The sequence below is a fragment of the Propithecus coquereli genome, unplaced genomic scaffold (assembly GCF_000956105.1).
Source record: "Propithecus coquereli isolate 6110/MARCELLA unplaced genomic scaffold, Pcoq_1.0 Scaffold42, whole genome shotgun sequence".
NCBI classification, from domain to species: Eukaryota; Metazoa; Chordata; class Mammalia; order Primates; family Indriidae; genus Propithecus; species Propithecus coquereli.
The window spans coordinates 4,124,155-4,150,746 of NW_012149952.1; the positions used below are offsets into that span (position 1 = coordinate 4,124,155).

The following is a 26,592-nucleotide window of genomic DNA, read 5'->3' on the forward strand; positions in this document are numbered from 1 at the left end:
GATGACGTAGAGAAGCTGCCGTCGCTGCCCTTTACCAAGATGGCGGCCAGCTCGCCGGCCCGGGCGTCATACGCGACTTCGCTCCACCGCGCCTGCGTGCTCGTCCCCTTCCCATTTCAGTACCTAGGAAGGGGCTGCCCTGAGGAGACTGATCAGAGAAATACGAGGTGGTGGCCCACAGCCCCTCGCGGTATGCTGTGTGGAAGGTAGAATCATCATCAGAAACCTTAATATTGCCCTTACCTACAAGAACTACTCTAATCGCGTTCCATCTAACGATTTATTCAACACTCACAAGGAGGTTGAAATAATCTTAAATCCATTTTACAGATGAAGGAAATGAGGCACAGAGAGGTAAAGTAAGTTGCCTAAGAGCACACAGCTAGTAAGAAGCAGTCAGTATTGGAACTCGTAAACAAGGTAGCTCCATAGTTCGTTATTTTAACATCACCTTAAAAATGGCGAGATGCATTCTTCTCACCCCAAGTAAAAAAATCCAACTGTCTATCTTGACATATAATAACCACCTCCTTTATGGAACACCTACTTGGTGACAGTCATGTTGGCCCTGATTATCTTATTGATTCCCCACAATCACTCTGCAGGGCCTATTGTTACCCGCCTCGCATTCATTTTCTCAGTATTTACTGAGCTTTTCTGATGTCCCAGGACATCCTTTACAAATTTATCTCACTAGATCTCTACAAAAACCCTACAAAGCGGTTCATTATCCCAGTTTACAAAGGATGAAATTGAGGCTCAGGGAGAGTAAGTCCTTTGACTGATAATAAGTGGTGGGGACAGGATGTAAACCAGGTGTTTCTGGGGCTTCCGGGGTTCCTGAATATGCTGCTTTGTCCCTAGGACATAAAGGTTTGGGGACTCTGTGCACATCTGCGTATACTTTCCAGAAGACATGGGTTGGCTACCTGACCAAGCCACCTTGAGTAATCTTCCACGCACAAAGAAAACACAAACACACACATCCTGACCGCAAGTTCCATGAAAGTGGCAACTCATCTCCCTTGGCCACAGCCAGGTCCTCTGCCGCTGGACAAGGCCCGACACAAAGCGTCAAAAATCACAATTATCATATGTGCCAGGCCCTTCGCTAAGCACCTGGGACACTGGTACATAAGAGAAAGCAAATGGAAAGTTCTCAAGGCAGATTGGATCTGGAAGGTGGTAAGAAGGAAGGTGATGATTCCAGATGTCTGGATTTGGTGAAGAAAAGCTCCTGAGAGCAGCTCATGGTCTGTATTCCCAGGGCCGGGCACACAGTAGGTGCTTAGTGAACACTAACTGACGCGATGGAATGTGGGTCTAGTTCTGCCACTTCTGAGGTATGTTTTCTGCGGCTTCTTCTACCCTTCATGGTAACCTGTAAACCACATTCACTTAACATTTGTTGAGTGAATAAGCAAATGAGTGTATGGGTTGAGAAGGAAAGAATCAATCTGTTCAGAAGTTTCCAACTGTAGCTGCACAACTGACCCACCTATAGAGCTTTAAGAAAAATAAACGAAAAGGGTTGGGAATCTCGATCAAACCACAATTCATCAGAGCAGGGCCCAAGCTTGAATATCAGTGATTTGAAAGCATAGCTAGGGCTGAGAATGTCTGGTTTCGGTCACTAATGGCAGAAACAGGTTTTGACGCTAACCTTCAGCCAGCACCGATGCAGACACTGGCAATCAATCTAGCTCTCAGGAGTCTTCGTGGAGGGAGGAGCTGCAGGGGACAGAAGACCAGATAGGGTATCAGGGATAGGCTGCCTTTTGTTGACCCTTGGAAGGGAACCTGACCTCGCCCACACCTCCTCCAGGCCCACCAGGCTACAAGCACCTCTTCAGGAGCCAACCCTGGTTTTCCCGGCAGCCCCGCTTCTGCGTGATGCTACCCTGTCATGCTGTGACACACTGCCTGCCTCGGGCACTCAGCCTCCTCCAGCCCATCACCCCCACAGTGAGGGGCCCTGCCCAGGGCTGGGGTGCGGGACACACGTCCCAGGCCAGTCCCCTGACACACAGGAAGACCTACATGGTGGCATGTGGCAGAAGTGGCTGGTTCTTACCCATCTTTCTCCTGCATCTTCTCTGCCACTCCCCCGACCTACCGGAGCTTCATGCTCTGCCCACCAAAGTCACCTCCTCCCCATCCTGTGACAGATGGAACAACTGTCACCAGGGCATTTGGCCTTCCTTCCAGGGAAACGTGGATGTGGGGTGAGGACAGGGGATTGGCGGGACTCTTCCACTCCCTCCCGTCCAGAGCAGCTACGATGACTGTTGCGTTCAGTCCTCCAGGCAGCTCCAAGGGGTGTGATAACCACCCCTCATCCCAGTTGAGGAAACCAAGGGCCCAGAGGAAGCTAGATCAAGACTGGTGTTTTGGGCCTCCAAGCCCACCATGCCTGGGTTCCTCTCCCCTAGAACCTGAGCCAGCCTGGGGGCAAAACTGCCTAGAGGACACAAGCCCTCCACTTCCCCACACAGCACACCCAGAGCCCAAGGAGGGACCAGGTGGGGCAGAAGGACGGGTGACCAGCACCAAGGGATGAGGTGGGTAGCAGAGGTGAGGAGGAAGAGAGACTCATGCAAAAGTGTTGTTTTTTATTTTCCTTCCTGGGCCAGCTGCAGCTTCCGAATGACGAAACCTAGAAGCATTAGGGAAGGAGCAGGCGCGGGGGTGGGGTGGGGCCAACACCCTGAGCTCCAGGGCCCAGGGTCTAACCTGAGAGGTCAGGGCTGCCGGGGGCTGGGGGCGAGAAGGGGCCCACCCCCAGCGGTGAGAGCAAGTCTCAGCGGTTACATGTGCTCAGAGCTCGGCTGGGGGACAAAAGTGGGAGAGAGAGAAACCAGCCTCACGACTCAGCTGATCAGGAGATGGGGGCCCAGATGCCACCCCAAACCCCGGCAGCACCCACAGCAAATAGGTCTGTATCAAAGATTCTGTACAGCTGGTTTTTTGGGGTGAAGGGTACCTTTGGGGATTTAAATAAATGGGTAGGGGGCGAGGGATACAGCGAGAACAGAGGGTGACTGTCCGGCCAGCAGGCCCTGGCCTCCGGGTGCCCCTGCAGCGGTGCTGAGCCCTGCTGCCACCTGCCTGCTGCGGCCTGCGAGACTCCCGGGACGGGAAGGGAGGGAGGATCGCGCAGCCAGTCTCAGGCCCCACCTCTCTCTGAGCAGACCCAGCAGGACGACAGGCTCCGGGCAGGGGCTTAGCGCAGGTCCTCCTCGTCACCCTGGATCGTCTTCTTGATGCGCAGCAGCATGGTGGTGAGCCACTGGTCCAGCCGGGAGATGGAGTCGTACTCTTTCACCTGCGCGCACACCGGGGTGATGGGGCTGCTGCCGCCCCCTCCTGTCCCCAACCCTGGAGCACAAGGTCTCTAGTGCCAAGACTGTCAGGATGTGTCCCTGTCATCCTTGGTCTCTGTCATCATTTGGGGGCTTAAATTCCTGCGGGCAGCCCAGGGAGAGACGTGCCTGACGTGCGTGATCTAGAGGACCGAATTAGGACCTGAGCTGGACACAGGGAGTTCAGCACGTTCAGAACAGAGCAGGGAAAGAAAGACACGTCCACGTGGGGCGTCCATCAGGGAGAGGGGAGTCAGCCGCTGCCTGTGCCCTCAGCTCCACCTTCCTCCTCACCTCTCCCTCCCTATCTGCTCCTCCTGGGTCACCCAAGGCACCTGATGTGACACAGCCTCAACCGCTCGCTCGGGGACTCCGAGTGGTGCAAAGACTTGTTCTTCGGGGGCAGACGGATACGGGTCTGGACCCCAGCTCTGCCCCGATGGGGCCAGGGCCGAGTCTCCTCCTCGGCCTTAGTGCCGTCCTCTATAAAGTGGGAAGAACACTCCCTGCACCTCTTGGGGCTACTTGTGAGGATTCTGGGGTGGCTGAAGAAAGGAATTCACAGCCAGGGGCCAGAGATTAAAAAGGGTGAATTTCACGGGAGACTATGTCTGAGAACGACAGCCTACCCTGGGGGACCCGTGCCCTTGGAGAGACCTGGCCACCCATGCCACTCACTCACCGACTCAGTGTAGCTGTCCACATTCTGCTCCTCATGGGCTTCTAGCAACTTCTGCAAGCAAACGGCAGGAAGGAGTCAGGGGCCCAGACTGGCCCAGATTAGATCTAAACACATGCTATCTGGGCGGCTTAAACAGGGGATTGGGGTGGGGAGGTATCCCACACTGAGAGGAAAAAGGGCTGTGTTCCGATCCTGCCACCCTACTCATCAGGAAGGGCTCACCCTCGGGGCAACTTCGCTGACACAGAGCATCACCAGAGGGGTGTGTGTCACCACCCAGCCCCCAGCCCTGTCCTAGCTTCGTCACTGCCTGAGTCGTACTTTTCTCATCTAGAAGATGGAGACCCAAGTGGCAGAAGAAAGAAAACAAAACAAAAACAGAAATCCCTGGAGAACCACTGGTCAAATTTTGATGATTCTCCCACCTCGAGCCTAAGCCTCCAGACTGCCCATCCCTGGGGCCCCGGCCACCCCTCTCCAGGGTCAGGGAAAGGGGAAGCCCAAACACCCAGCACTCACTTTCATCAGCTTGCATTCCCGGGAATCAGAGAAGGCTGGAAACAGCTCCTCGTACTTCTGGACAGCCAGCTGAGCAGCAGGGAAAGAGGGAGGGATAGAAGAAGGGGACAAGTTAATAAAGACAGGGCCATTGGAGCTGCTGGCCTAGCACCTGAGGGGTCCTGGGATGGCTGGCAGTCCTGAGTCAGCTCTCTGCGCCCCTCCCCCAGCCTCAGGTGTCACCTGGCTCTGCGCCTGTCGGTAACTCCATGGAGCTGAGCTTAGCGCCAGCCTGGCTGCAGAGATGGCTGCAGGGAGAGGTGGGCAGTGGGGAGGTGAGCGGGGAGGGTTTCCCAGGCAGGCATTCAGTGCCGCCTCCTGCCTGGCTCAGCCAGGATGGGGGAAATGAGCATATCCTACGTGCCAGACCTGGGGCTGGGTGCTTCACGAGGACCCTGAGAGGATCAAATGATGGTGAGCTCCATTTCAAAAGTGGGGAAACAGACCCACAGGTAGGTGGTGACCTGCCCCGGGCACAGGGTGAGATGTGGGGCTGTGATGTGAACCTGGTGACAAAGTTCCACTCTGCCGGTGCCCACAGGGGAGCAGGGCTCAGACAGCTATGAGGCAGTGGGTAGGGCGGCCAGAGATACCAGGAAATCCTGGACGCTACAGAGCCCGGCCTGGTTGGGGAACGCCAGACAGTCAAACTCTAGCGCCAACTAACTCTCCAGCTCCTTCTTGCTGGCCCTTCCCCCTCTCCCCCCACTGCCTTGTCTGGCCAAGAAGCCCTGAAAATAGGTGGGGTGGGCATGCAGGCTATGGTTAGAGTCATGGCATGCGGAGTCACAAAGATCTGGAATGCTGGGGCTGCAGTTCACTGGCCATGAGTCCTTGAATAAGGGACTCTTGTCTCAGCCTCAGTGTCTTCACTTATAAAATGGGTGACAATGGTGCTGATTTCATGGGATTCAAAAAGTGTACCCACGAAAGAAAGAGCCCAGCCCTGAGTGAGCCAGGAGTTGGAAACTCAAAAGCCTACAGAGCCAGGCAGGTGACATCAGGACCGAAATGCATCATTTGCATTTGGGGACAAGAGGCAACTTGGCCTGGTGATAGACACGGCGGCCCAGGGAAGATGATCTGGCCGGTGCAGGGAAAGCTCGGGCAGGGCCCACCAGGCTGGGCGCACCTTGGCATTGAGCATGTCGATGCAGAAGTGGCAGAGGGCCGCCTTGAAGAAGTAGTCCTTGGCGCTGTACTTGAGGAGGGGGCTGTCCATGGCATTGGTCCCCACCTGTAGCCATGTGGAGGCAGCACTGTGAGCTCAGGGCAGGAAGCCCGAAGGCCAGGGTCACTGCCAGGCACTGGGGAGCCATCTGGGAATTGAGTCCATGTCCCAGGGCAAGGCCCTGTTAACTCGGGACCCCAAGGGCAAGGAGCCAGGGACTAGCCCAGGGAGGTCAGCGACTGGTGCCTGAGCGATCAGGACACGATGGGGCTGGGGGGTAGGGGAGTGGAGGCTGAAGCCAGGTGTCCGTGGGCCTCCGAGGCACCCAACACAGTGGGGAGGAGGCGGCTCCGCTGTCAGGACCAACGGGAGGCTGGCACGTTGGTGGGCAGAGGGGCGGCAGGCTGCGGGAACATGAGAGGCGATGCCCACCCCGCTCTCCCCCGGGGCCAGCTGCCTGCCTTTCTTTCAGCCACCACCCGGCCCTCCCGCACAGCAGAGGGGAGCCCACGTGACACTCCCGCCCTCCCACAGTGGATGAGGGACCCATGGGCGCTTCAGGTCTCCCCGACTCCGGCTCTTCAGGGCCTGCCTCACTCTTGGGCCTTCCGGGAAGCTGTGTGAGGGGTGTGGGAAGGGTGGTGACACGGCGTGGGGTCGTGGGTGGAGAAATCGTTTAGCCAAGCTGAGGACGAGGTGAGGGCAAGGGGGATGGCATGAGGAGAGAAGCGGAGATGGGGAGGGAGAGACGGGGGGGCGACACGGGGGTAGGGAATGGCTCCAGAACACAGCACCGGTGCTGAGGAGGGCACGATGCCCCGAGCAGAGCATGGGACTAGGGCCCGCCCTGGCCCACCTGTTCATAGATGTCAATGGCCTTCTGATACTGCTCCAGCTGTGCGGCGTAGCCAGCCACCTTCAGCAGACACTTGTTGGCTGAACTGTGTAGGGAGGAGGAGTGAGGGTAGGTGGTGGCAGGTCCCGCAGGCCACTGAGGGGCCTAGGGGCAGGCAGGAAGAGGGACTACCTGTTGGACTCCTCGCCTTTGTAGTAGTCTGCAGACTGCTCGTAGTGCGCGATGGCCTGGGGAGACAGGAGGAGGGGGTGAGCTCAAGGGGTGGGCAGGAGAGGGAGAGGCCTCCACGCAGCCCTTATCTCCCTCCACCCCGCCCTGCCTGGGACATAGCCCGACCCCTTTCCCCAGGCTCTGCCCGTGCCCCGTCCCCCTTTCCTGGTGCTCAGGCACGAGAGGGTTCCCCCGGGTGGAAGAGGGAGAGAGAAGCCCCGGTCCTGGCCGTTGGCCCGGGCAAGGCCCTGGCTGCCCGCTTACCTTCTCGATGTCCACCAGCTCCGTCTCGTAGATCTCAGCGATGGAGATGTGGTGCTTGGCCGCGATGGTGAATCGGCCCTGGGAGGACAGGGGAAGGGGCCGCCTGTGACCCGTGATATCCTCCGTGCCCCATCCCACCCCCCAGCTCAAACATGATCATTCAGGGTCCTGCCCCTCAGCCCCAGCTATGAGAAGGGGAGAAGGGAAGGCTCCAGCACTAGAGACCTGGCTGTGAGTGCTGGGCTGACCAGGGGGCCACAGACAAATCATTCCAGGGTCTCTGTCTGTTTCCATCCCATCCACAGGGGCACAGACAGATGGTGCGGAACACCAGAGAGAATGTGTAGAAATACTTGGCAGAGCCCTGGCCCTCAGGGAGCATTTGATGGAGGGTCGAGGGGGGCAGAAGGATCAGCCCTTTTATCCAGAGTAACCTAGTAAAAGGGCCTTGGAGGAACCAGGACAGAGGGCTTGAGGATCCCCTGCTTGAGGGCCCCACCTCGGGTGGCCATGGAGCTGACCCTTCTCAAAGGCCAACACCTGACCTTCGGCCTGCCCCGTGCACGCCCAGAGCTCCCCAAGGAGGCTCCAAGCTCCGAGGGGCTGCGCACCCTTCTACCTGCCTCCGCCCCACCCAGGGCCCAGGTACCTGCCCTGCCGCTCTGCGCAGAGGCCGGTTCGAGGCCACCCCCACTTGCCAAGGGCAAGAGGAAAGGGCAAGGCCCTGGCTCAGCCAGACCTAGTTTTGGGTCTCAGCAACTCCTGTTCATGGTCCTGTGTCCCTGGGGAAGTCATGTCACTTCTCTAAGCCCCCTTTCCCCAACTGCCAATGGGGATAACAATAGTGCTTACGTCACAGGGTTGTTGTGAAAGAAGGTAAAATCATTGGGCAGTGTCTGGTTCAAAAATTGGAAGCTGCTATGATTGTTATAACTGAAATTATGACTGCAGCACGGCCCTGAATACGTAATAGGGTGGGGCCTACATACCTGCCTGGGGGAGGGGGTCTCATGACCCCTTGGGGTGGCGGTAAGAGAAGGCAAAGAATAAAGAGCCAACAGGGGCCCAGGCCGAATCTGGGTCCAGCATCCTGCTCCCTGGCCTCAGCCTGGCAGCTGCCCCTCTGGGCTGTATATCTCAACAGAGACGCTCCCTGGGGCAGGGCAGAGGCTAAGAGGAAAACTGCTGGACATACGCGCACTCTCCGATAACCCTAAATTGCTACAAATGAAAACCTTGATGGCCTGTGGAGGGACGAGGATGGAGGCAGGATGCGCAGAGAGAGGGACCGACAGGCTGCTGTGTTGTGCAGGGAGCTGCTGCCAGAGCCAGGCTGCCGGGGGCTGGTGAGGACCCCACCAGCCCCACCAGCTCCCCCAGCTCCCACTTGCCCCTGCCTGCCTGCTTTTGGCAGCAGAACAAGGAACATTGCCGGGGGTGCTGAGGGAGGGGAGGCGAGGCTGGGGCAATATGGCAGGACACTGACGCAGGGACAGGACCAGCAAGTGACCCTTACCATGTCTGTGTAGATCTCAATTGCTCTCATCAAACAGTTAATGGCCTCTGGGGAGAGAAAAAGGGAGGTGGGGAGGAGAAATGAGAAAGTGGTCATTTCGGCGGAGCCTGGGAGAAGAGGCAGATGCAGATGCACGCACTCCCGGGATCAGCAGGCGCGCAGAGTTGCCAGGGCCACGCTCACGCTCTCCGGAGGCTGGGAGGAGGTGAAGGGATCCCTGAGGCCCAGGAAACTTGGTCAGATTGATTTACTCTGTAGACTGTGATTTGCTGGGCACATGGTTCGGGGGAGCTCTTCATCCTTGGGCTGACATGAGGCCACCAGCTTCCCAGCAACCCCAGGGACAGGTCACAGCTGGTGCTGGGCCCGGCTGATAGCCAGATTCCCACAGGTGTTTTGAGCCAGACCTAACAAGGCCCTGCTCTCAAAGGACAGAGCTGCCGGCAAGGGGCGAGGAGGGGTCGCAGACAGCTAAGCCTGACATCTGAGGCATCCTTGGAGGCAGCAGGGATGCCCAGGCTCTACCTGGGCTGTGCCACTGACGCTGCAGGACCCTGAACAGGTTCTGTCCCCCGCACCAGTTTGGCCTGGATTCCTGGCACAAGGAGGCTGGATGCTGTGAGCACGGAGGCCGCTTGATGTGGGCTCTCCACCGCCCTCCCCGTCCCACGCCGCCTTCTGCTCTCAGCCCCGCTTAACCCGGCCCTGCCACCCACCGGCTCCTTGAACCACAGGTTTCACCAAAAAACCCTAACACACCAGGATGGCACTGAAAGGAGGAATTGGGCTACCTTTGTTGTACTATCTCTTGCAAGATTTTAAATTTGGGAGAGGCTTTTTTTTGACAAGTTATTTGGAGAGAGAAAAGCATGAGTGGGAGGCATTTTCTAGCAGATAAAAATGAGCCCCAGAGCAGGTATTTTTTTTTAAGCTCCATTTTAGTGCATTTCAGGAGGAGAGGGGTATTGGGGAGAGGGAGGGAGGAGGAGGGGGAAGGGCACAGAGCCTGGACAGACCACAGGGTGTGGGCTGAGCAGGCGTACAGGGCATTCAAAGACTCCTGGTCACTGCCTGGGCCTTCCTGTGTGCTCGCCTGGGAAGGAGGTGCCAGCAAGAAGCTCAAGGCCTGGTGCCTGCTCTCGAGGGGCTTATGGTCTAGATGGGACACCAAGCTCACTCCCTCAGGAGCCATCTGAACAGAAGCTCTTAGCCTCAGGCCTGTGGCTGGGCTTCCAGGGACTCTACAACCCACCCTCGATATTTACATGCAAAAAGTGGGTATCTGTGAGTGCTTCTCTGGGGTAGGGGAGTCTGTAGATTTTGTGCAATTCAGAAGGGCCTCGGGGGACCCAGAAGAGATTCAGGGAATGTACATCATTCAGCCAAGGTCTGGAGGTTGACAGATGGACGCCTGAGGCAGTAGGACGAGGAAGAGAAGGCTGAAAGCGGGCAGAGGAGGAGGAAGGAGAGAGAACACAATCAAAAACCAGTGGCCGGAAACAGTAAGTATTAATGTAACACACGCACACATTTTGTAACAGAGCAGATCCAGAAGCCACAGGGCCGGCCAAGACGCTGAGGAGAAGGCAGCGGGCTGCAGTGAGCCCACCCCACCCGGCTCCAGCGTCCACCAGGAGGCCCAGGGCTACTCACAGGCTCCCTCTCCTGGCTGGAGCGCCCAGGACACTCAACCTGGCCCCCTGCAGACCGAGGTGGCAAAGGCTGCTCTGGGTGAGATTAGCAGCTGCCACCCAGGCCTGCGGGCACTGGCTCTGGAGTGCTGTCAGCAAGGTGCAGCCCTTGCAGTAGCTGCAGGGGAGCAGGCTTACCCCCAGGCAGCAACATGGATTCATGGGGCTAAGTGCCCTTCATGCCCGGAAAGCAGCAGGCTGCTGCCTGACAACATAGCCAGCTGGCTCCCGGATGAGCTTCTAACACACTCATGACCACTGGGCTGATCTCAGCTCACCTGGCCCTCAGAGGATGGCCTGCGAGTACACCCTGGACAAGCACAGCAAAACCCAGCTCCCTGTTCTGGCCCTCTGGGAAGCAGCTCACCTGGTCCCCTTCTCCTCTGTCCACCCAGAGAGAGCTGGAAAGGGATTTGGGAATGGTCCAGCTGCAACCCCAACCCACTGCAGTCACTGCCACCAGCAGGACCGCCCGACTCAGCTTCTGCCTCTCACCAAAGCGTTCCTCGATCACATCTAGGCCTCAGCTGTCTCTTCCGTGGTAAAATGGGGGCGAATTGCAGAATCACACAAAGAAGTGCAATGGGTTAAAAGATGCTAGGCGTCTGGTACGCAACAGGTACACAGTAACGGGAGTGGGGGCAGGGGGAACTAGTGGGTGCTGGGCCACTTCCCTGCTCCAGGTACACACATAACCTGTGCTCCTGGCCCCAGCTATCGGGCTGGCTGGGGAAGAGGCCTCCCTGGCCCAAGTCCACCCAGAGCAGCCAGAAGTGGATGGGAACTTTTGAGGAACCAATGACAGATATAGGAACCTATCCCCCTACCGTGCGGCCCAGTGCCAGCAAGGGGCAGCAGGCCATCCTCTGCACAGGGAGAGGGCGATGATGGAAGCCGAGGCAGGCCTCAGGTGAATGCCTGCTCCTCCTCAAGGGGAGGACTCTCCAGGAGAGACTCCCGTAGGAAGTGCTGACCTAGGACAGAGGCCTTCCAGGCTGCTGAGGAGATCAAAGATGAAGAACGCCCCACGGGGCTGGCCACCTGCTTCGGGAAACGTGGCAGGGTTCCAAATTGGGCCTCCAGCTCTGTCTCAGAAGGCACCTGGCCAAGGGGCGGAGGCTGTGGGGAGCCCAGGCCAGGCGGGGACACCTGGGCTGATGGAAGCCAAGGGCTGCCTTTACCAACGTTTCTCACGTGCTGTGCTGGACAGGAGCATTATCTCGAAGTACGATCTCTGCTTTAACAGACGAGGAAAGAGAGTCACACAGCGGGGGCAGTCCTCCCAGACTTCTGAGACCACGAATCTCCTGCCCTGCTGAGCCACACAGAGCTGCCTCCCACCGCCTTCTCCGCGAGGCCTGATGGGCCCCAGACACAAAGCAGTTGTTGTCCCCTGGCTGAGAGCTGTCACTGGGTAAGCACCTAGAGGTTGTGGCACAGAACACTGTGCTAACTCCCCTCCCTTATCAGCACCAAGTCCCCAGGGCTCTGTCCAGATGAGCCTCTTCTCACGACTGCCCCCTCCTTCCCCTCAAAGGCTCCCCTAGCCAAATCCACCCGACTCCCTGCCTCAGCTCCTGAGGCGGCCAACTGAAGCCAGCCCTGAGCCAAGTTGTTGCTTATGGCGATGTGGCATCATCACTCACTGCATTTTCCCATCGCTCTACGACTCCTTGGCTACCCTCTGAGGTTCCTAAGGCCAGGGATGGGCCACACCTAGACCCCAGGCCCACACCCTGCAGAGTCTTGCTGTAGAGGAGCTAGAAAAGCTCAGATCAAAAGCCAGGGGAAAGACATCACAGTGCCAGGTAGGGCCTGTCTGCGGGAAGTGCAGGAGTCTGCTGAAAGAGCAAATGGCACTGTGCACATGTCCCCACCCTGGCACTCAGTGGTGCCCCAGAAACAAGTCCTTCCAGTCATTCCAGATGGAGCAGCAGCTGAACATCACAGATGCTAAGGCGGAGTCTCTCCAGGCCACTGGTTCCCCCAGGGAGAAGAAGGGAAAGGCTTGGGTGGGGCGGGGTAAGGGCTCTGCAGAGGGTGGGGAGACCACCCAGGATGATTCAAGCTTAAGACAAACACAGGGTTGACCTGGGTCATCCTCACATCACCCACATGGCCTCCTGTGGCCCAGTACTACCTGCCAGGCTTGCTCAACGACGGGCCCTCTGGTTCTTGCCAGGCCTGAGCCCCAGCACATGACCACTGAGGCCAACAGCTGTGAGACAGCCAGCTGGAGAGGAACAACTGGTCAGTCTGGGGAAAAGCTACTAGTGTACACAGAGATCAAAACCGTGACTGGCAATTGTCCTCCATCGTGATGACAGGGCACGCCAGCAGTTCCCAAATGCACCGACCCTTGGAGAAACATGCTAGCTCTGTTGCAAACTGTCCTCTCTTGGCGGGGAGAGGCCTTGCCTTTATTCCAAGATTACATATCTCCTTTTTTAAAAAATATTCATATATTTCCCATTCCCCTGAGGAGACTGACAGTAGATGGTCATTTTTTAAAAAATGTCTTTCTCTGGTAAAACTAAAAGTTAGCAACCCATGTCTGGCAGCAAGATTCAAAACTAAATTAAAATTCCCGCCCCATGAAATCCCAAAGTATGATACTCATGGGGGCTGTGCTTCCACTTCGGGATGAGCCCAGTGGGACAGAAACTGTTTTCTCACCATGAGTCAGTCCCAAACTGGGCTTCTGTCCCTAACACGCTCTCATTTTAAGTAACTTGTTCTCTGGCAACTATATCTCAGGCTCTGTTCTCTCTAATTTTTCCCCAGGGTGTAGGGAAGCCAGGTTAGGATAATTTCCGCTCCTTTTTCGGCAGCGACTCCTACCTGGCTGGTCTTAGAACTCCCCTACTCCGTTCTGCGTGTTAATTCTGACAACAGAACAGATTTTCCTCTCTCCTTGGCAGGCAGTGGGTCTGAAACGCAACTCCCACTCCCAAATGCTCCCAGGCTTCGGGAGGGGAGTGATCAGCTGCACATACACAGCGCATGGGGGAGGCGGAGACTCGGAGCGGGTGCGAACAAACGCCAACCGGAAGGAAGGGAGCCAATTCTGAAGTCACCGCTTGCTTTGCCTCAGGCACTTTCCTCCCAGCCTATCACATGTCGGCCACTGGAAAAATCCAGAGTTGCAGGGAAACCTGAGGACTTCTGGGCAAAGGGCTCAGATGGTGCTCTGGGCAGCCAGCCGTGTGGCCCGCAGAGGCCCTCACCTTGGGGGTCGGCTTTCTTGAACGCGTTGCCGGCGTCCACAAAGGAGGTGGCTGCGTCGTGCTTGTTCTGGAGCTGCAGGTGCAGCTGGGCTGCCTGGCAGAAGGCGTTTCCAGCAGCTGGAACAGAAAACAAGAGTGATTTCGGCCTCAGTGGGGCTCCACACTTTATAACGCCACAGCGACACTTCCCTGGGCAGTGGGTTGGGCTCTCAAGAACACAGAAAAGTCCACAGAGAGGACGAGAGTGGCCTGAGCGAGCCCAGGTTGAGGCCTGGCAAGGCCTGGACCTCAGGTTTCCTGACCCCAGGGCTGAGGCTCCTGGTGGTCCACCTGGAGGCCTGTGAGGGAGGCAGGAAGCTGACTCGGGGGGAAGACCTTGAGTCCCAGGTGTACGGAAAGAGAGCCAGGGTGAGCCAGCTAAAATCTCATGTTCCTAACCCCAGCCTGTGCCAGTATCTCCAGGGCCACCACTTCTAAAGATCCAAGAAGGCAGACGGAGCTGAGAGCTGCAAAGGATATAAACACAAGGTGAGGAGGCACCTCCTGGCCTCAGCAATCCTCCCCCTGGGAGCCTCGAACCACAGGGTTCAGAACCATCCATCACTAGAAGGCAAAGTGGAGGCTGAATCACGGGGTAGGCTCAGGACGGGGTGTTTGAGAAGAAAGGGGCAATCGAGATTAAACCATGTAACACCTTCCCATTTACTCCCCCTTTCCAAGTCCTATTTCTTTGCCTCACAATTCCCAAAAGCTCTTCCTGTCTAATTCTGACTCCTCTGCCTCTGTCCACACTCTCTTCCCTTGTGCAGAGTCACTGCAGGCCCTGTGCTGATAGTGAGGCACATGGGAGTGGGGGGCACGACGCAGGGTCTGCCCCTTCTAGGAGCTTCACGTCCAGAAAAGGAAATAGGACGTGGACACCAAGAACTTTGGTGCACGGGGACAAGTGCCCACGGACACAGGGCAGTGGAGACCACGCCTGAAGCCCGGTCTGTCCTGTGCTCATCTGCCCACAGTCACCTCCCATGAGTCCCACACCACTCTGTCCACACGCCTTCTGACCTGACTTTTGGGAGGCAATAGCATCTCTCCTTCTCGGGTGGAGCTCCAACAACCACCTCTAGCTCAGTTCTGAGGCTCCTTCCCTTCGTCCTCCTCCTCTGTTCAATCACAGAATTCCTAAGTGGGAAAGAGGACCTCAAGGCCTGGCCCCCATCCTCTTAACTTTTGAGTAGCAGGACAAAGCCTTCCAGGATTGCGCTATATGACCTATTATTATTTTTTAGAGACAGGGTCTTGCTCTGTTACCCGGGCTGGAGTGCAGTGTCACAATCACAGCTCACTGCAGCCTTGAACTCCTAGGCTCAAGCGATCATCCTGCCTCAGCCTTCCAATTAGCTGGGACTACAGGCACGCGCCACCATGCCCGGCTAATTTTTAAATTTTTTGCAGAGACAGAATCTTGTCATGTTGCCCAAGCTGGTCTCAAATTCCTGCCCTCAAGCGATCCTCCTGCCTCAGCATCCCAAAGTGCTAGGATTATAGGCATGAGCCACCACACCTGGCCTCTTCATTATTATTTTAAAGAGCTCCAAATTTGAGTATAAAATTTCAAGAAAATGGGAAGATATCAGGGGAAAGAAGGCCTTATGATATTAGGCCTAAGACTTTTATTCGAATAGTTGGTGGGGAGGTTAACAAATTTTAGTGAAAAAGCAACATCTATGTGACTAAAAAATAAGCATGTATTTTCTAAAGGAATTTTCTTAGTCTGGAAGCAAAACAATACACATACCATTTGGCTTTATGCACGGTGTATTCTGTGAAAACTCAGGAAAAACTCTTCCAATTTTTGGGAAACTGACATTATCAGAAAATGATAATCGATTTTATCCTGCACTTCTGTACCCTGCCTCCATGGTCCCGGTCCCATCCCCAGGTTTCATCTCTTCAAGGGTAAGAAAGTTCTTCCCTGGCTCCAATACTGTGTCTCTTGCTTGATTTCCTTGATCCAATTCTATTGACACCAAAAGCCATATTATGAAATCAGCCCCAAATGACTCAACGCAATGGCTTTTTGACTCCTCCCTCGGCCTGCGGGCAGCCCCTAACAGATCCCTGCCTCCCTGACCTCAAGTAGCCCCTGCCCACGTTCTCTCCTCGGTTAAGCTCTCTTGCCTTGTCAGGGCAAGTTATATGCTCAGGCTCTGCAGCCAGAGCCCTGCCTTTTGAACCCTGGTTCTATTACTCATTAGTCATGGCACCTTGGGCAAGGAGCTGAACCAAGCCTCAGTTTCTGAATCTGTAAAACAGGGATAGTAAAGGGCTGATCCTCATAGGGTTGCTATGATGATTCATTAAGTGAGGCACGCTTGGCAGCTGGTACTCAATAAATGGTAGCTGTGATTAATATCACTGGAACCACTCGAACATCCCCCAGCCCAGAATTCAGACTATGAGGCAAGCACCAGGGAACAGTTTCCAGGAAACCCAAAATTCTGAATTTATAGAGAAATATCTCAAAGAGCTCATCAATCCATGTGGGTCTATCTGGATGTAATAATCTATTTATCCCTATCCTTTCCCTGCTTTCTCCAAGACCCTGTGACCCAAGGTATAAAGTAGCCCAGCAGACCCAAAAGGACTAGGTGGCAGGCCAGTTTCTGAAGCCAGAGATGTTACAGAAAGAGACGGGGCCTGCAGGCCAACCGCTCAGCCGGGCCTTCAGGACTGGCAGCCGAGGGAAAAGAGGAGAAAGAGCTGCAGAGATCACTCACCACTCCAGTTTTTGGCCATTTTGAACATGTTTGCTGCTCTGGCGTAGATTTCACATGCTTCCTCTATTTTGGATGAGCCTCTGGGGAAAAAAGGAAAGGGTAAAAGATAAGGAGACCATCTAGTCTGAAGTCAAAGAGGAAGCAAGCACCCTGTCCCAGTGACAGCAGGGATGTGCCCCCACCCTCACCCTCCGCCTGCCCCAGCCAATGGCCCTGTGAAGCCAGCTTCCTCCTGGGCCTCTGAGTCTGTAGCCCCCACCGCACAAACTTAGGCATACCCGATTCGGACAGACTAGATTGCCCTGGGTACTCGCTTGGCAGAGGGGCAGGCCTTCCTCGTCTCCCCACTAGCCCTGCCTCTGGCAGCCTCTTCTGCTTCCTGTGACCACTGGGTCCCAGGCACTCTACACATCCCGTTCCCTCAGGAGACCACAGAGCACTCTGGGGGATCAGCTTAGTTTTAGACATCTTGTTCCTTCCCCAATTCCTTAATCCTGTGCCTTGCACATGGCAATCAATAAAGACCTCAAAACCTTAAGAGTACGTCATTACAAATTCAGGACTAGACAGATATACCATGATACGGCTGTGCAAAGAAACATTATTTAAAGATGTATATATAAAATGTTCCCATCTGTGTTTAAAAAAAGAGAGAGAGAAGGACAGCAACATACACGTTTATATAAACAGAGAATATTCCTGGGCAAATACATAAAAAGCTAGTAACAGCATTTCTCTCTAAGGTATAATCTATAGAAAAAGAAGGAGGGCCAGGTGTGGGAGGCAGACATATGCACCGCTCATCCCTCATCTGGACAGTCTGAATGTTTTTACCACCTGCACACTCTATTTGAGAAGAATACATATATACATTTTAATATTAGGATTTATATTTGGCCCTGTGGTCTAGCAATGAGTTACGTTTCTAGCAATTTATCCTAAGAAACTGATCAGAAAAGTGACAAGGATATTCAGCACAGATTTATTGATTTATTTATTTTTTAGGGAGGGGGGCTCGCTATGTTGCCCAGGCTGGACTCCAACTCCTGGGCTCAAGCAATCTTCCTGTCTCAGCCTCCCAGGCAGCAGGGACTACAGCTGTGCCCCACGAGGCCCGGTAGCACAGCATTATTTAAAACAGCAAAACCACCCTCAAAAAATTTACCGTGCAACAAACAGTAGGGGCCTGGGAGATATACAGGAGTTTAAAAAAATAAAGGGCATCCTATTTCGGCAGCTTTATTCTGGCTTCTCAACCTCCACGCGGTACATTACGAACCCCCTCCTCACTTGGGGACCCTTTGCTAGTCCCTCAAACCTGTATGTTCCCACTGCATCCTTTTGTCCTTCCATAGCCTGTAAGGTCTGTGGTCTCTCTAATTGTTCAAACTCCCATCACCCACATAACCAGTAGAATAAAGTCTACATTCTCAGGAGTCCCGCCAAGTAGATTTCAGATTCTCTCTTCACTGAAACGACCAGTGTTTAGCTTGTTTATTTTTTGTTTTTTAAGAATATCAAACCAGAGCCCCATAGCCACGCTTCTGGAAATTCTACTTAGTAGATCTGGGTAGGGCCTGGAACTGAGATTTTTAATAATTAGGGACCCAGGGGATTCAGATGATCAGGTGAGTTTGGGAAGGAAAAACTGACTGAGACCGACACATGGGAAGCAGCCACCAGTGACCTGTCCCAGGTCTGGCAATGTCAGCAGGCGAATACCCCAGGGAGGGCAGACGGCCTGGGACTGGAGTCCCGGCCTCCTGAATCCCAAACTGCACCAGGTGAGGTTCTTTAGATGAACAGTCTATCTCTGCTTTCTAGGGTCGTGCGGATGCTGTCCCCTACCCTCTGCTGTCCCCAGGAAGCGGCCCTGGGCAATGTGCTCTTTCCACACCCACCCCACTGGCCCCACTGTCTTCCCTGGCCAAACTCATCCCAGCTGGCTCAACACACATTGGGCCTGGGGCCCAGTTTGGAGTGAATTCTTTACAACCTACCCCTGGCCATGAGAAGCGAGGAACTTTCACAAGCTTTTGGCAGAGGAGGATTCAGAAGGGTCCCTTGGGGCCTGGCTGCAAAAAACCTCAGGAGGACCTTCTCTGGAATATTCTCTTAAAGGGAAATGTTCACAGACCTTAATCACAAGTGTGCCCACCCTGAAGATGCCCTAGCTCATCCTTCTCTTCTTGTGAGTACAACTAAGTCCTACCCAGCTCCAGACATCCTCCGAGAAAGCCCACCTTCCTGGATGAGCAGAAACGGCCTGTCTCGCTGAGAGGCTGAAAGCAGGTGATCAACAATGAGCAAAGTCAGCCCCAGCTGGGTTTGTTTCTGTTCAATGGGACAGAGCGTGGACACAGAACACAGAGACTATTAGCTGCCCAGGCTGAAATTCTATGATCCCAGACTAAGCTGGACCAACCCTGCGCCGGGTCAGTGATTCTAACTGTGGGGTGGAAATGCCAGAGGGATTAACGCCGGCTCAGGCCCGCAGGCCTGCCTCCTCCTTCCCCCGCGCGTTCTGGTCCTGGCCACTGCCACGGCTGGGGATGACAGAGGATCTCTGGATGCCCATCCTCTTCTCCTAGAGATGGGAGTGAAGTCCCCGAAGGGGGAAAGTGACTTGTCTAAGTTTCACTGGCAGATCCTGAAGAAGCCATTCACATAGAAATTTATTTACCTGGGGAACAAATATCTGTGCATTTACTATACGCCAGACAGTGGAGATAATAGCAGTAAACAAAGTAGAGGGCTTGGCCCTCTGTAAACAGGGATCAACAAGACAATTTCAGAGTGATTAAGTAGGACTGGCGGGGGGACTTCTTGGGGCAGGTCAGGGAAAGCTGCTTTTGAGCATGGGAAATTTGTGCTTAATCTTCAATGATGACTGAGGAGAAAAGAAGGAGGAACGTTCTAGGCGGCAGTCACAGCATGTGCAAAGGCTCTGAGACAGAAACGAGCTTGGCAAATTCAAGGTGGAGAAGTGGGCCAGGATAGCTACGGAGCAGGCAGTGCCAGGAACAAGCCTGGAGACGCAGGCAGAGGACACCCCTCGCTGGAGGCCAGGACAAGGCTATTCTAGCACACTAGGAGGGTTTCTGGCAGGGAAAGAGTGACTGGAAGGAAGAAGTCCCCAGTTCCCTGCTCTACCAAGCTGTCTCTACACATGGTAAATCCGCATGGTTCACTGCAGGATTTCTCTTCCAGGTCGGGGGGGCGCATGACACCCATCCAGGATGGCCTCCTCACTAAAATTGCATCCTCTCCACGGGGAGGAAACCAGGCCTTCTCCCTCTGCCACCTGCACAAGATCTAGAGAGCCCCCTCTCCTGAAGGGCCTGGGTGGCAGTGCATGTGACAGCTGACTGTCCCTCTCCCACTGACCTCCCCCAAGCTGCTTCAGTCTTCCCATCCCACAGCTCTGAGCCACGCAGGGAATAGAGAGAACTGGTTGCGGCCAGCCTGGCGCAGGGCTGTCTATAATTACCCACTCGGCTTTGCTCTCTCCCCCTCCCAAGGCGGAGGAAGCAGTCTCAGGTCTCCCAAGCACAGCCACCAACCTCCAGCAACCGCCATATGGAGGGGTATGCACTGCCAGGAATGCACAGACGCCTGGTGGGACCCAGGCCAGGGGGTTCTGCAGGGCAGAGTCTCAGCCTTCCTCCCTTCTTCCTCCATCCTCTGGGTACTTCTTGGCTGCCAGAAACATGCCATCCCTGTACTGGCCACCTGCAGTTCCCTAAGGACATGAAAAGGCAGGGCAGATGGAGTAACTCCACCATTTTAAGTCCTGGTCTCTCTCTATCCCTCCTGTCCCTCTGCAGGAGCCACTGTCACTGGCCCATGGTCCCCTCCTCAGACTCAAGGCCACCGGCCTGAGCCTCTAGTCAGTATCCTCAGCAGGGATTAAGGGACCCAAAGGCCTGTCAAATGCCTTTGCCTTCTCTTTGTCTTCATGGTGGCCAACACTAAGTGCTTACTGCCCACCAGGCGCTCTACCTGAAAGTTCCTTGAAAGAACCCTTTGAGTGTTTCCCCTGCTTTACAGAGGAGGAGGGTGGGGTTCAGAGAGGGTGAGGAACTTGCCCAGGCTTACACTGCCCGGAAGCAACAGGGCCGGGAAAGAGGACTGGGGCCCTGGGGATCCAGTCCCGCCCTTGCCTCTCACCTAGTGATAAGGAAGGCTTCCTTCCCCGTGCCCAGGAGTGCTCTGGAAAGCACGCAGGGCAGACAAGGTCCCCCGTGCCTGCTCTTGCCCCTCCTCTAGATTAAACGAGTCTACGCTGCTCAGGTTTCCCTCATCTTAGACAAGTAGACTCTGCTCTCTACTGGAGCTGCCCTGGGCTTCCTTCGGGCAAGGGAGGGATTAATTAAGCCAGCCCCCTACTGAGCCAATCCATCAGCAGAAAGAAAGTTGGAAAAAGTGAAGGCTGCGGGGGCGTGAGGTCCACCCCAGCACAGGGAGCAGGTGGCCACCAGCCTTGCTACTGCGCTGTCGGAGCCTCAGCATCCCGAAGGCACCTCCACCCCACCGCCTGCAAGTGCCTCCCTCGTGGGGCAGGGCCAGGCGCCGCTCTGCCTCAGGGGCTCCCCACAGTGCCTGCACGGGCCGATAACAGCGGCGAAAGAATAAAGCATCACATGCTAGCTGCCTGACTCTTGAAATCATCAGAGAACCCTCTCGTGACATACCTGTCCGGGCGAGAGGTAGAAAGAATGACTTTGGAATGGAGGGACCTGGGCTGACATATGTTTCGGGCACTTTGCCAAGTGTGCGACCTTGGGCTACTAATCCCTGAGCTTGTTTCTTTATCTGTAACACAGAGACCGTGAACCTGACCTGGGAGGGGTCTTCGTGAGGATGGGAGATGACACACACTCCAGACTGTGCACAGAGTGCGGCACGGAACGGGTGCTCCAATGGCGGTTAATACACAAAGGAGGAAGAATATACTCAAAGGGGTGCCAGCCCCACCTAGGAATGGGAATTCTAGAGTCACCTACAGTGGTAAAAAAAAAAAAGTCATTGACAGTAGTCAAACAGGCCTGGTTCTAATGTCAGCTCATGGCTTGCCAGCCTTGGTTTCCTCATCTGTACCTAGGAATAAGACTCCACGCCTTCCTCGCAGGGTTGCTGGAAGCATGAGCAATCTCACAGGCTGTGCCCGGCAGAGGGCCTGCCACGTCGCAGGTGCTCAGTAAACGAGAATGTCACTCTCATCAGGCCCCGCAGAGAGAGCAGATTCCAGAAATGCTTACCCACTTCCTTGTAGCACGGGTTTCATCTCCTCCCCCTCCAGATTAGCTACTGCCTCCTTCGGTTTCACAGAGGCCTGGGTGTCTCACTACCCTACCCCTCACCCCATGACGCTGATAGTCCTTTGGGGCCCATCGCCCTTCTAGATGATACGCTCAGAGGCAGGGACCTCGCAGGCCACACAGCCTGGCAGGCACTCCGTTGTTTCTTACACTGATGTCCCCCTGCATCCCAATAGATTACACTTCATCACAGCCCAAGGGTGAATGTGTTTTCTTTTCTTAAAAGATACTAACACCCTGGGCAGGCCCTGTCCAGGGACGCCCTCCCTGATCTTGGCAGCCATTCTTCCCTTACAAAAGCTGGCCCTTCGGGGCTCCTGGGGCTGCTGGTGCCCATGGGCAGTTCAAATAGGAACTGACTTGTCAGCAGTGGATCTTAGGAACACGCTGTTTGTATACCGAACACCCTGCCACCTCTATTTCTCCAGTGCCTCCGGCTCAACTTCCAATGACAATACCTAGTAATAACGACGACAGTGAGCACTTAATAAGCATTACCAGGACCAGGCACTGTGCTCTCACCACTGTCCACGCATCATGTCATTTACTCCTTACAACCACCCGAGGAAGCAGGGATTACTGTGATTTTCACTTCCTAGATGAAGAAACTCCCTATACACGTTGGTATCCAAGAGGAAAGAAGTTTTTATTTTGCATTTTTGGGGAAGAGGAAGTGGAGGGGAGACGTCAGGAATGAGGAAAAGCCCCAGGGAACAAAACCGCTGCTCAGAACCTACACGATCCCAAAGGGGCACGGCAGGAGGTCTGTGGATCCGTCAGGAGGCAGAGGAGGAGGAGGGAGGAACAAGTGTGCCTAGATTCAGCCCTCTCCCTTTTCTGCCGGCTCATGGTGCTTTATTTAGGAAACCTCTATCTCTTTGCTTGCAGAGCAGAAGTTTGTGCTGCTGCCTCACCCCCCACCACTGAGGGAAGGTACAGAAATGGCTTTGAGCTTCTACTAACTGGCTGGCGCTGCCACCCTCCTGGTTGCCGGTGCACAAAGCCCCCTAGCGTCTGGCAGCCCAGAAATAATGAAGCGCAAAGGCAGCAGTTTGAGCACAAAAGCAGGCACTGAGGCGGGCAGAGTGACACAAACATCCGCATCCTTAGGTGAGGGCCATTCTACTTGACCCTTGGACAGGAACAGAGACACCTCAGTTTGGGAAAAGTTATCAACGCTGAGGTTCCCAAAAGGGGAGACAGAAGCACCAGGGCAAGCTGAGCCCCAACACTTGCTTCTCCAGTCCCTGGAAGCCACGAAGGCCTTGACTGAAGGTAGGTTATGAAAGGTTTAACACAGGCAAACCCAGATGCAGAGGGGAGGAGGTGCCGGCAGTGGTTCCCGCCCATAAAGCAGGTCAGGAGGCTGAGCTGATCTCTGGCTGCTCTCCCAGCTCCCAGGCACGCTTCCCGTCCTCGTCCCTGCCCTCTGCCCTCTGCCCCTGCCCCCGCCTTACTCACTCCCCTGTCACATCACCTCAGCGCCTCTCGGAGTTGAAAGGAAGTGGGATAAACACTGGCTCTTTCTTTCAAATATTTGAAGAAAACTGCCATGGGGAGGAGGGGGCATTTAGAGGGTGGCAGCTCCCCCAACGCGTCTCCTTTGCTAATATGCTTCTTAAACGCAGCACCTAGAAACGGGCATTGGCCTCCAGGAGAAACCGCGGTAGCGCAGCACGGTGGCAGAGTGAGAGATCTGGAATCGGACAGGCCTGGTGTGAACGCTGCAGCCCCCACTTGCCTCGGGACTGGGCGAACGAGCCAGCTTCTCTAGACCCCCATTTCTCTGCCTCCACAGGGATTTGGTGAGGACTACAGGAGAGAACACAGGAGACTTGCCTGGCCCAGGCCTGACTCAGAGTCGGAGTGAGGACGTCATAAACATTATCTGCTAGCACCATTGTCACCGCGACAGCCTCCTGCCGTGCTCACTCTCCCCCACACCAGCTGCTGCAGTCCTTTCTAAATGGCCAATGAGAAGGCTCCAGGACTGGCCCCCTTCCCCCCATAAAATCCTCAGTGCTCTCTAGCACCTCCTCAAGCCCCACCCCTGCTCACATGGCCTCATCCTCGTCCAGCCTTACTTCCCCCTTCTGACCCTTCTAACTTTACAACCTAACATAGAACTCCCCGCGTGAAACCAGGAAGCATGCTTCACACCTCTGGGTCTTTGCTCAAGTTGTCCTCTCCGCCTAGAGTGCTGCTCCCTACCAGAGAGCACCCCCAGAACTCCTGTTCATCCCGCCTGACGGAGGTCTCTCCCCCAGGAAGCCATCCTTGGTCCCTCTGGATCTCCGTTATCCCGTCATTCAGGCAGAACTTCCCCTTATGCTAGCCATCTGTCCACACTACCCCTGTTGCCTAGAACACCCTGCAGGCCCTGTCTCCCTTAGCAAGTCCTGGGGTTCTTTGGGGCCCAGCTCATTCCTCACCAAGAGCCCCCCTCCAGCTCACACCACTTCCTCTCAGCTCAGGAACTTCACATGAATGACATAACCTAGCCCTTCCTTACATTTGACAATTTTACTTTTATAGTGTTTGGTGACCGTTAACCTTGCCTTTCCAACCAGGTAACAAGCATCTCAGGGCTGACCTAGCTGCTCCCTCCAAGCACAGCCCTAGTATAGTAATCCCTGGGCCAAAGGGACCAGACATCAAGGGCCACCGAGGATAGCTATTACCAAAATCTGAGCTTTGGTTTCACCCTCAAAACACTGCACTTGAACTTCTCCCCTTGTGAAGGAAGAAGAAACACACACCTTCTCTCCACTCTCAGCCTCTAAAACAAAACATTCCTCATCTAATCAATACACTCTATCAGTCCCAGGTGTTTTCCCTCATCAGACGATTCTCCGTCATGTTCTGCAAGTTCTTTTGCTAAACATCATCCAGCTCAAACAAGGGGCGGCTCCGTCCACCCAGTGACTCCTCTCCTGGAAAGATCCCCTCCCTTCATTTCTTACCAACCTCTGCCAAGCTCCTAACACAGTCCTTTCCAATCCAGGCTTTCCTTCCAAATCCCCTTCCCTAGCCTTCTGGAAGACTGTCCAGTCCCACTACCTTCCCCAGTCTCTGCCTCTCTCTGGTTCCCAGACTGCGCCGCCCCCCCTCCGCCCCCCAGTTCTTCCTCCCTGCAAACCCACCAGTCCTTTCCTAGGCCTCTCCATCTTCACAACCACCCCTTCACCTTTCAGGTCCCTCCCCCAGCACCCCCCCCTCCCTGGCTCCCTTCTACTTCCTCGGCTCAGAGGCTCAAGCCCTTTCCCCTAACCCCACTAAGTCCCCATGGCCCAGAGCCCTGTCCCCATTTCCTTCCAGCTCAGGCTCCCACCGTGATCCCCATCAGCCCCCTACAAGCTCCCACAGCCAACACTTTGGGAGCTTCAACCACGTGCCAGGCTCAATTCTACGCACTTTGTGTGCATTCTTATTTGATACTCCCGGCAAACTTCTGACGTAGACTTTACTGGCAATCTCTTTTAACAGGGAAGCGAAACAACCTACCCAAAGTCATAAAGTGGCAGAGCCGCATTTCAAACCTGGGCTTTTGAGCCTCCTAAACCACTAAGATTCCTCAAAAGATGGTCAGCTTTTACGAGCCGACGTGAATTTTATGTGAAATGTCTGGCACATCACAGGTGTTAGTTCTGGCTCCCAACCCCCTTCAGGCACCTTCTCGGCACGACAGTCATCCCCTTCAGACGCCCAGTCATTACTCGAGGATCACACAGCAGGCCTTTGATCCCCTTTTTGGTCCTCTCAGTTCCCTCATCTCTCCCTTTCATCCCTCCATCTCCTTGGCCTAGCCGGCACCGTCCTTGCCCCAAGCATTAGTCTCCAGCCTCTCAGCCCGGGCCTGCTCTGGTTTAAGGCCATCTCCCAGATCCTCCGCCCAGGGCACTACGAACCAGCCACGCTCACCCCAGGCGCCCTCGCACACCCCTGACGCGGGCTCTTCGCTTTGAGGATCACTGGAGCGCTAAAGCCCCTGGGCCTGCTGTCAGACTCGTTCGGCCTCACCCCCATTACCCAGGGCCCAGGCAAATCCACTGCCCTGGGTCTTGAAAAAGTCCCCTCGGGTAGATGTCCTCAGCCCCAGGCCCCATCACGCCACCCGAGAGCTTTCAAATAGATTCCCCTACAGCTCCAAATGGCTCTGGTTGCTCTGCCAGGCTCCCTCGGGCCAGTCCCCTTCAAGGCTTCAGACCATATGCCCTCGGCCCAGGTTCTCCTCTGGCCTGCTGGCCCGTCTTCAGCCTGGGTTCCCTTCCTCGCCTCAAGATGGTGTCGCCTCGGCCCGTGTGTCCTCAGCCCGAGTCCCTCCCGCCGTCTCAGACTGTCTCTCCTCAAACTGTGTTGCCACGGCCCAGGCTCCTTGGCCCCTCAGCCTGTCCCCTCAGATGCCTTAGACCATGTCACCTCGTTCTGGAATCCTGTCCCGTCTCCTCGGCCCAAGCCCTGCGTGCCTAACCCAACACCCCGGGCCATGACTCCTTCGTCCTCTCGGCCTAGGTCCCGGCCGACCCCTAGGCCCTGTTCTTACCCGAAGAGGCCGGAGAAGAAGGACTGTGAGTTCTTCACTTTGCGCTCCGCCTCGGCCAACAGCGCCATCGCCTCCGCCTCCTTCCCGGAATTGTCCATGGCGGCCGCAAAGGTACTCAGCAAACCGCCCGACCCGGGCCCTGGAAGGAGTCAGCCGGGGCCGGGCCGCAGTACACAGGTCGGGAGAGCTCAGCGGGCTCTGTTGACGTCGCACCGGCGCCCGCCGCCTGCTGTCCGGCAACACGTGACTCGTACTGGCCAACCAAGGCCTCGTAGCGCAGCGCGCGCCCCGCCGGCCACGCCCCCGCCGACCGGCGCTCGGCGCCCCGTGACTGACGACTCCCAATCGGGTTCCCGAGATCTCAACGCATGCGCACACACCCGCGAACGGCACCCCGCTCTCTTCCTAGTGCTC

At 55.5% G+C, this 26,592-nt stretch overlaps 1 protein-coding gene across 2 annotated transcripts; it reads right to left on the reverse strand.

The window, feature by feature from the left end:
- Positions 1-2,592: 2,592 nt before the first annotated feature.
- On the reverse strand, positions 2,593-26,592 carry NAPA (N-ethylmaleimide-sensitive factor attachment protein, alpha). 2 transcript variants are annotated; one of them, XM_012653379.1, is made up of 12 exons: positions 26,179-26,592; positions 16,315-16,394; positions 13,538-13,654; positions 8,620-8,666; positions 7,104-7,181; positions 6,801-6,856; positions 6,630-6,714; positions 5,735-5,839; positions 4,564-4,632; positions 4,045-4,095; positions 3,178-3,325; positions 2,608-2,656 (listed from the first exon to the last, which is right to left on the reverse strand). In XM_012653379.1, the coding sequence occupies exons 1-11, from the start codon at positions 26,274-26,276 to the stop codon at positions 3,224-3,226; spliced, it is 888 nt and encodes a 295-aa protein (XP_012508833.1). In that variant the 5' UTR covers positions 26,277-26,592; the 3' UTR covers positions 2,608-2,656; positions 3,178-3,223. The 2 variants fall into 2 exon arrangements, with proteins under 2 accessions (XP_012508832.1, XP_012508833.1); XM_012653378.1 differs by having other exon boundaries at positions 2,593-3,325.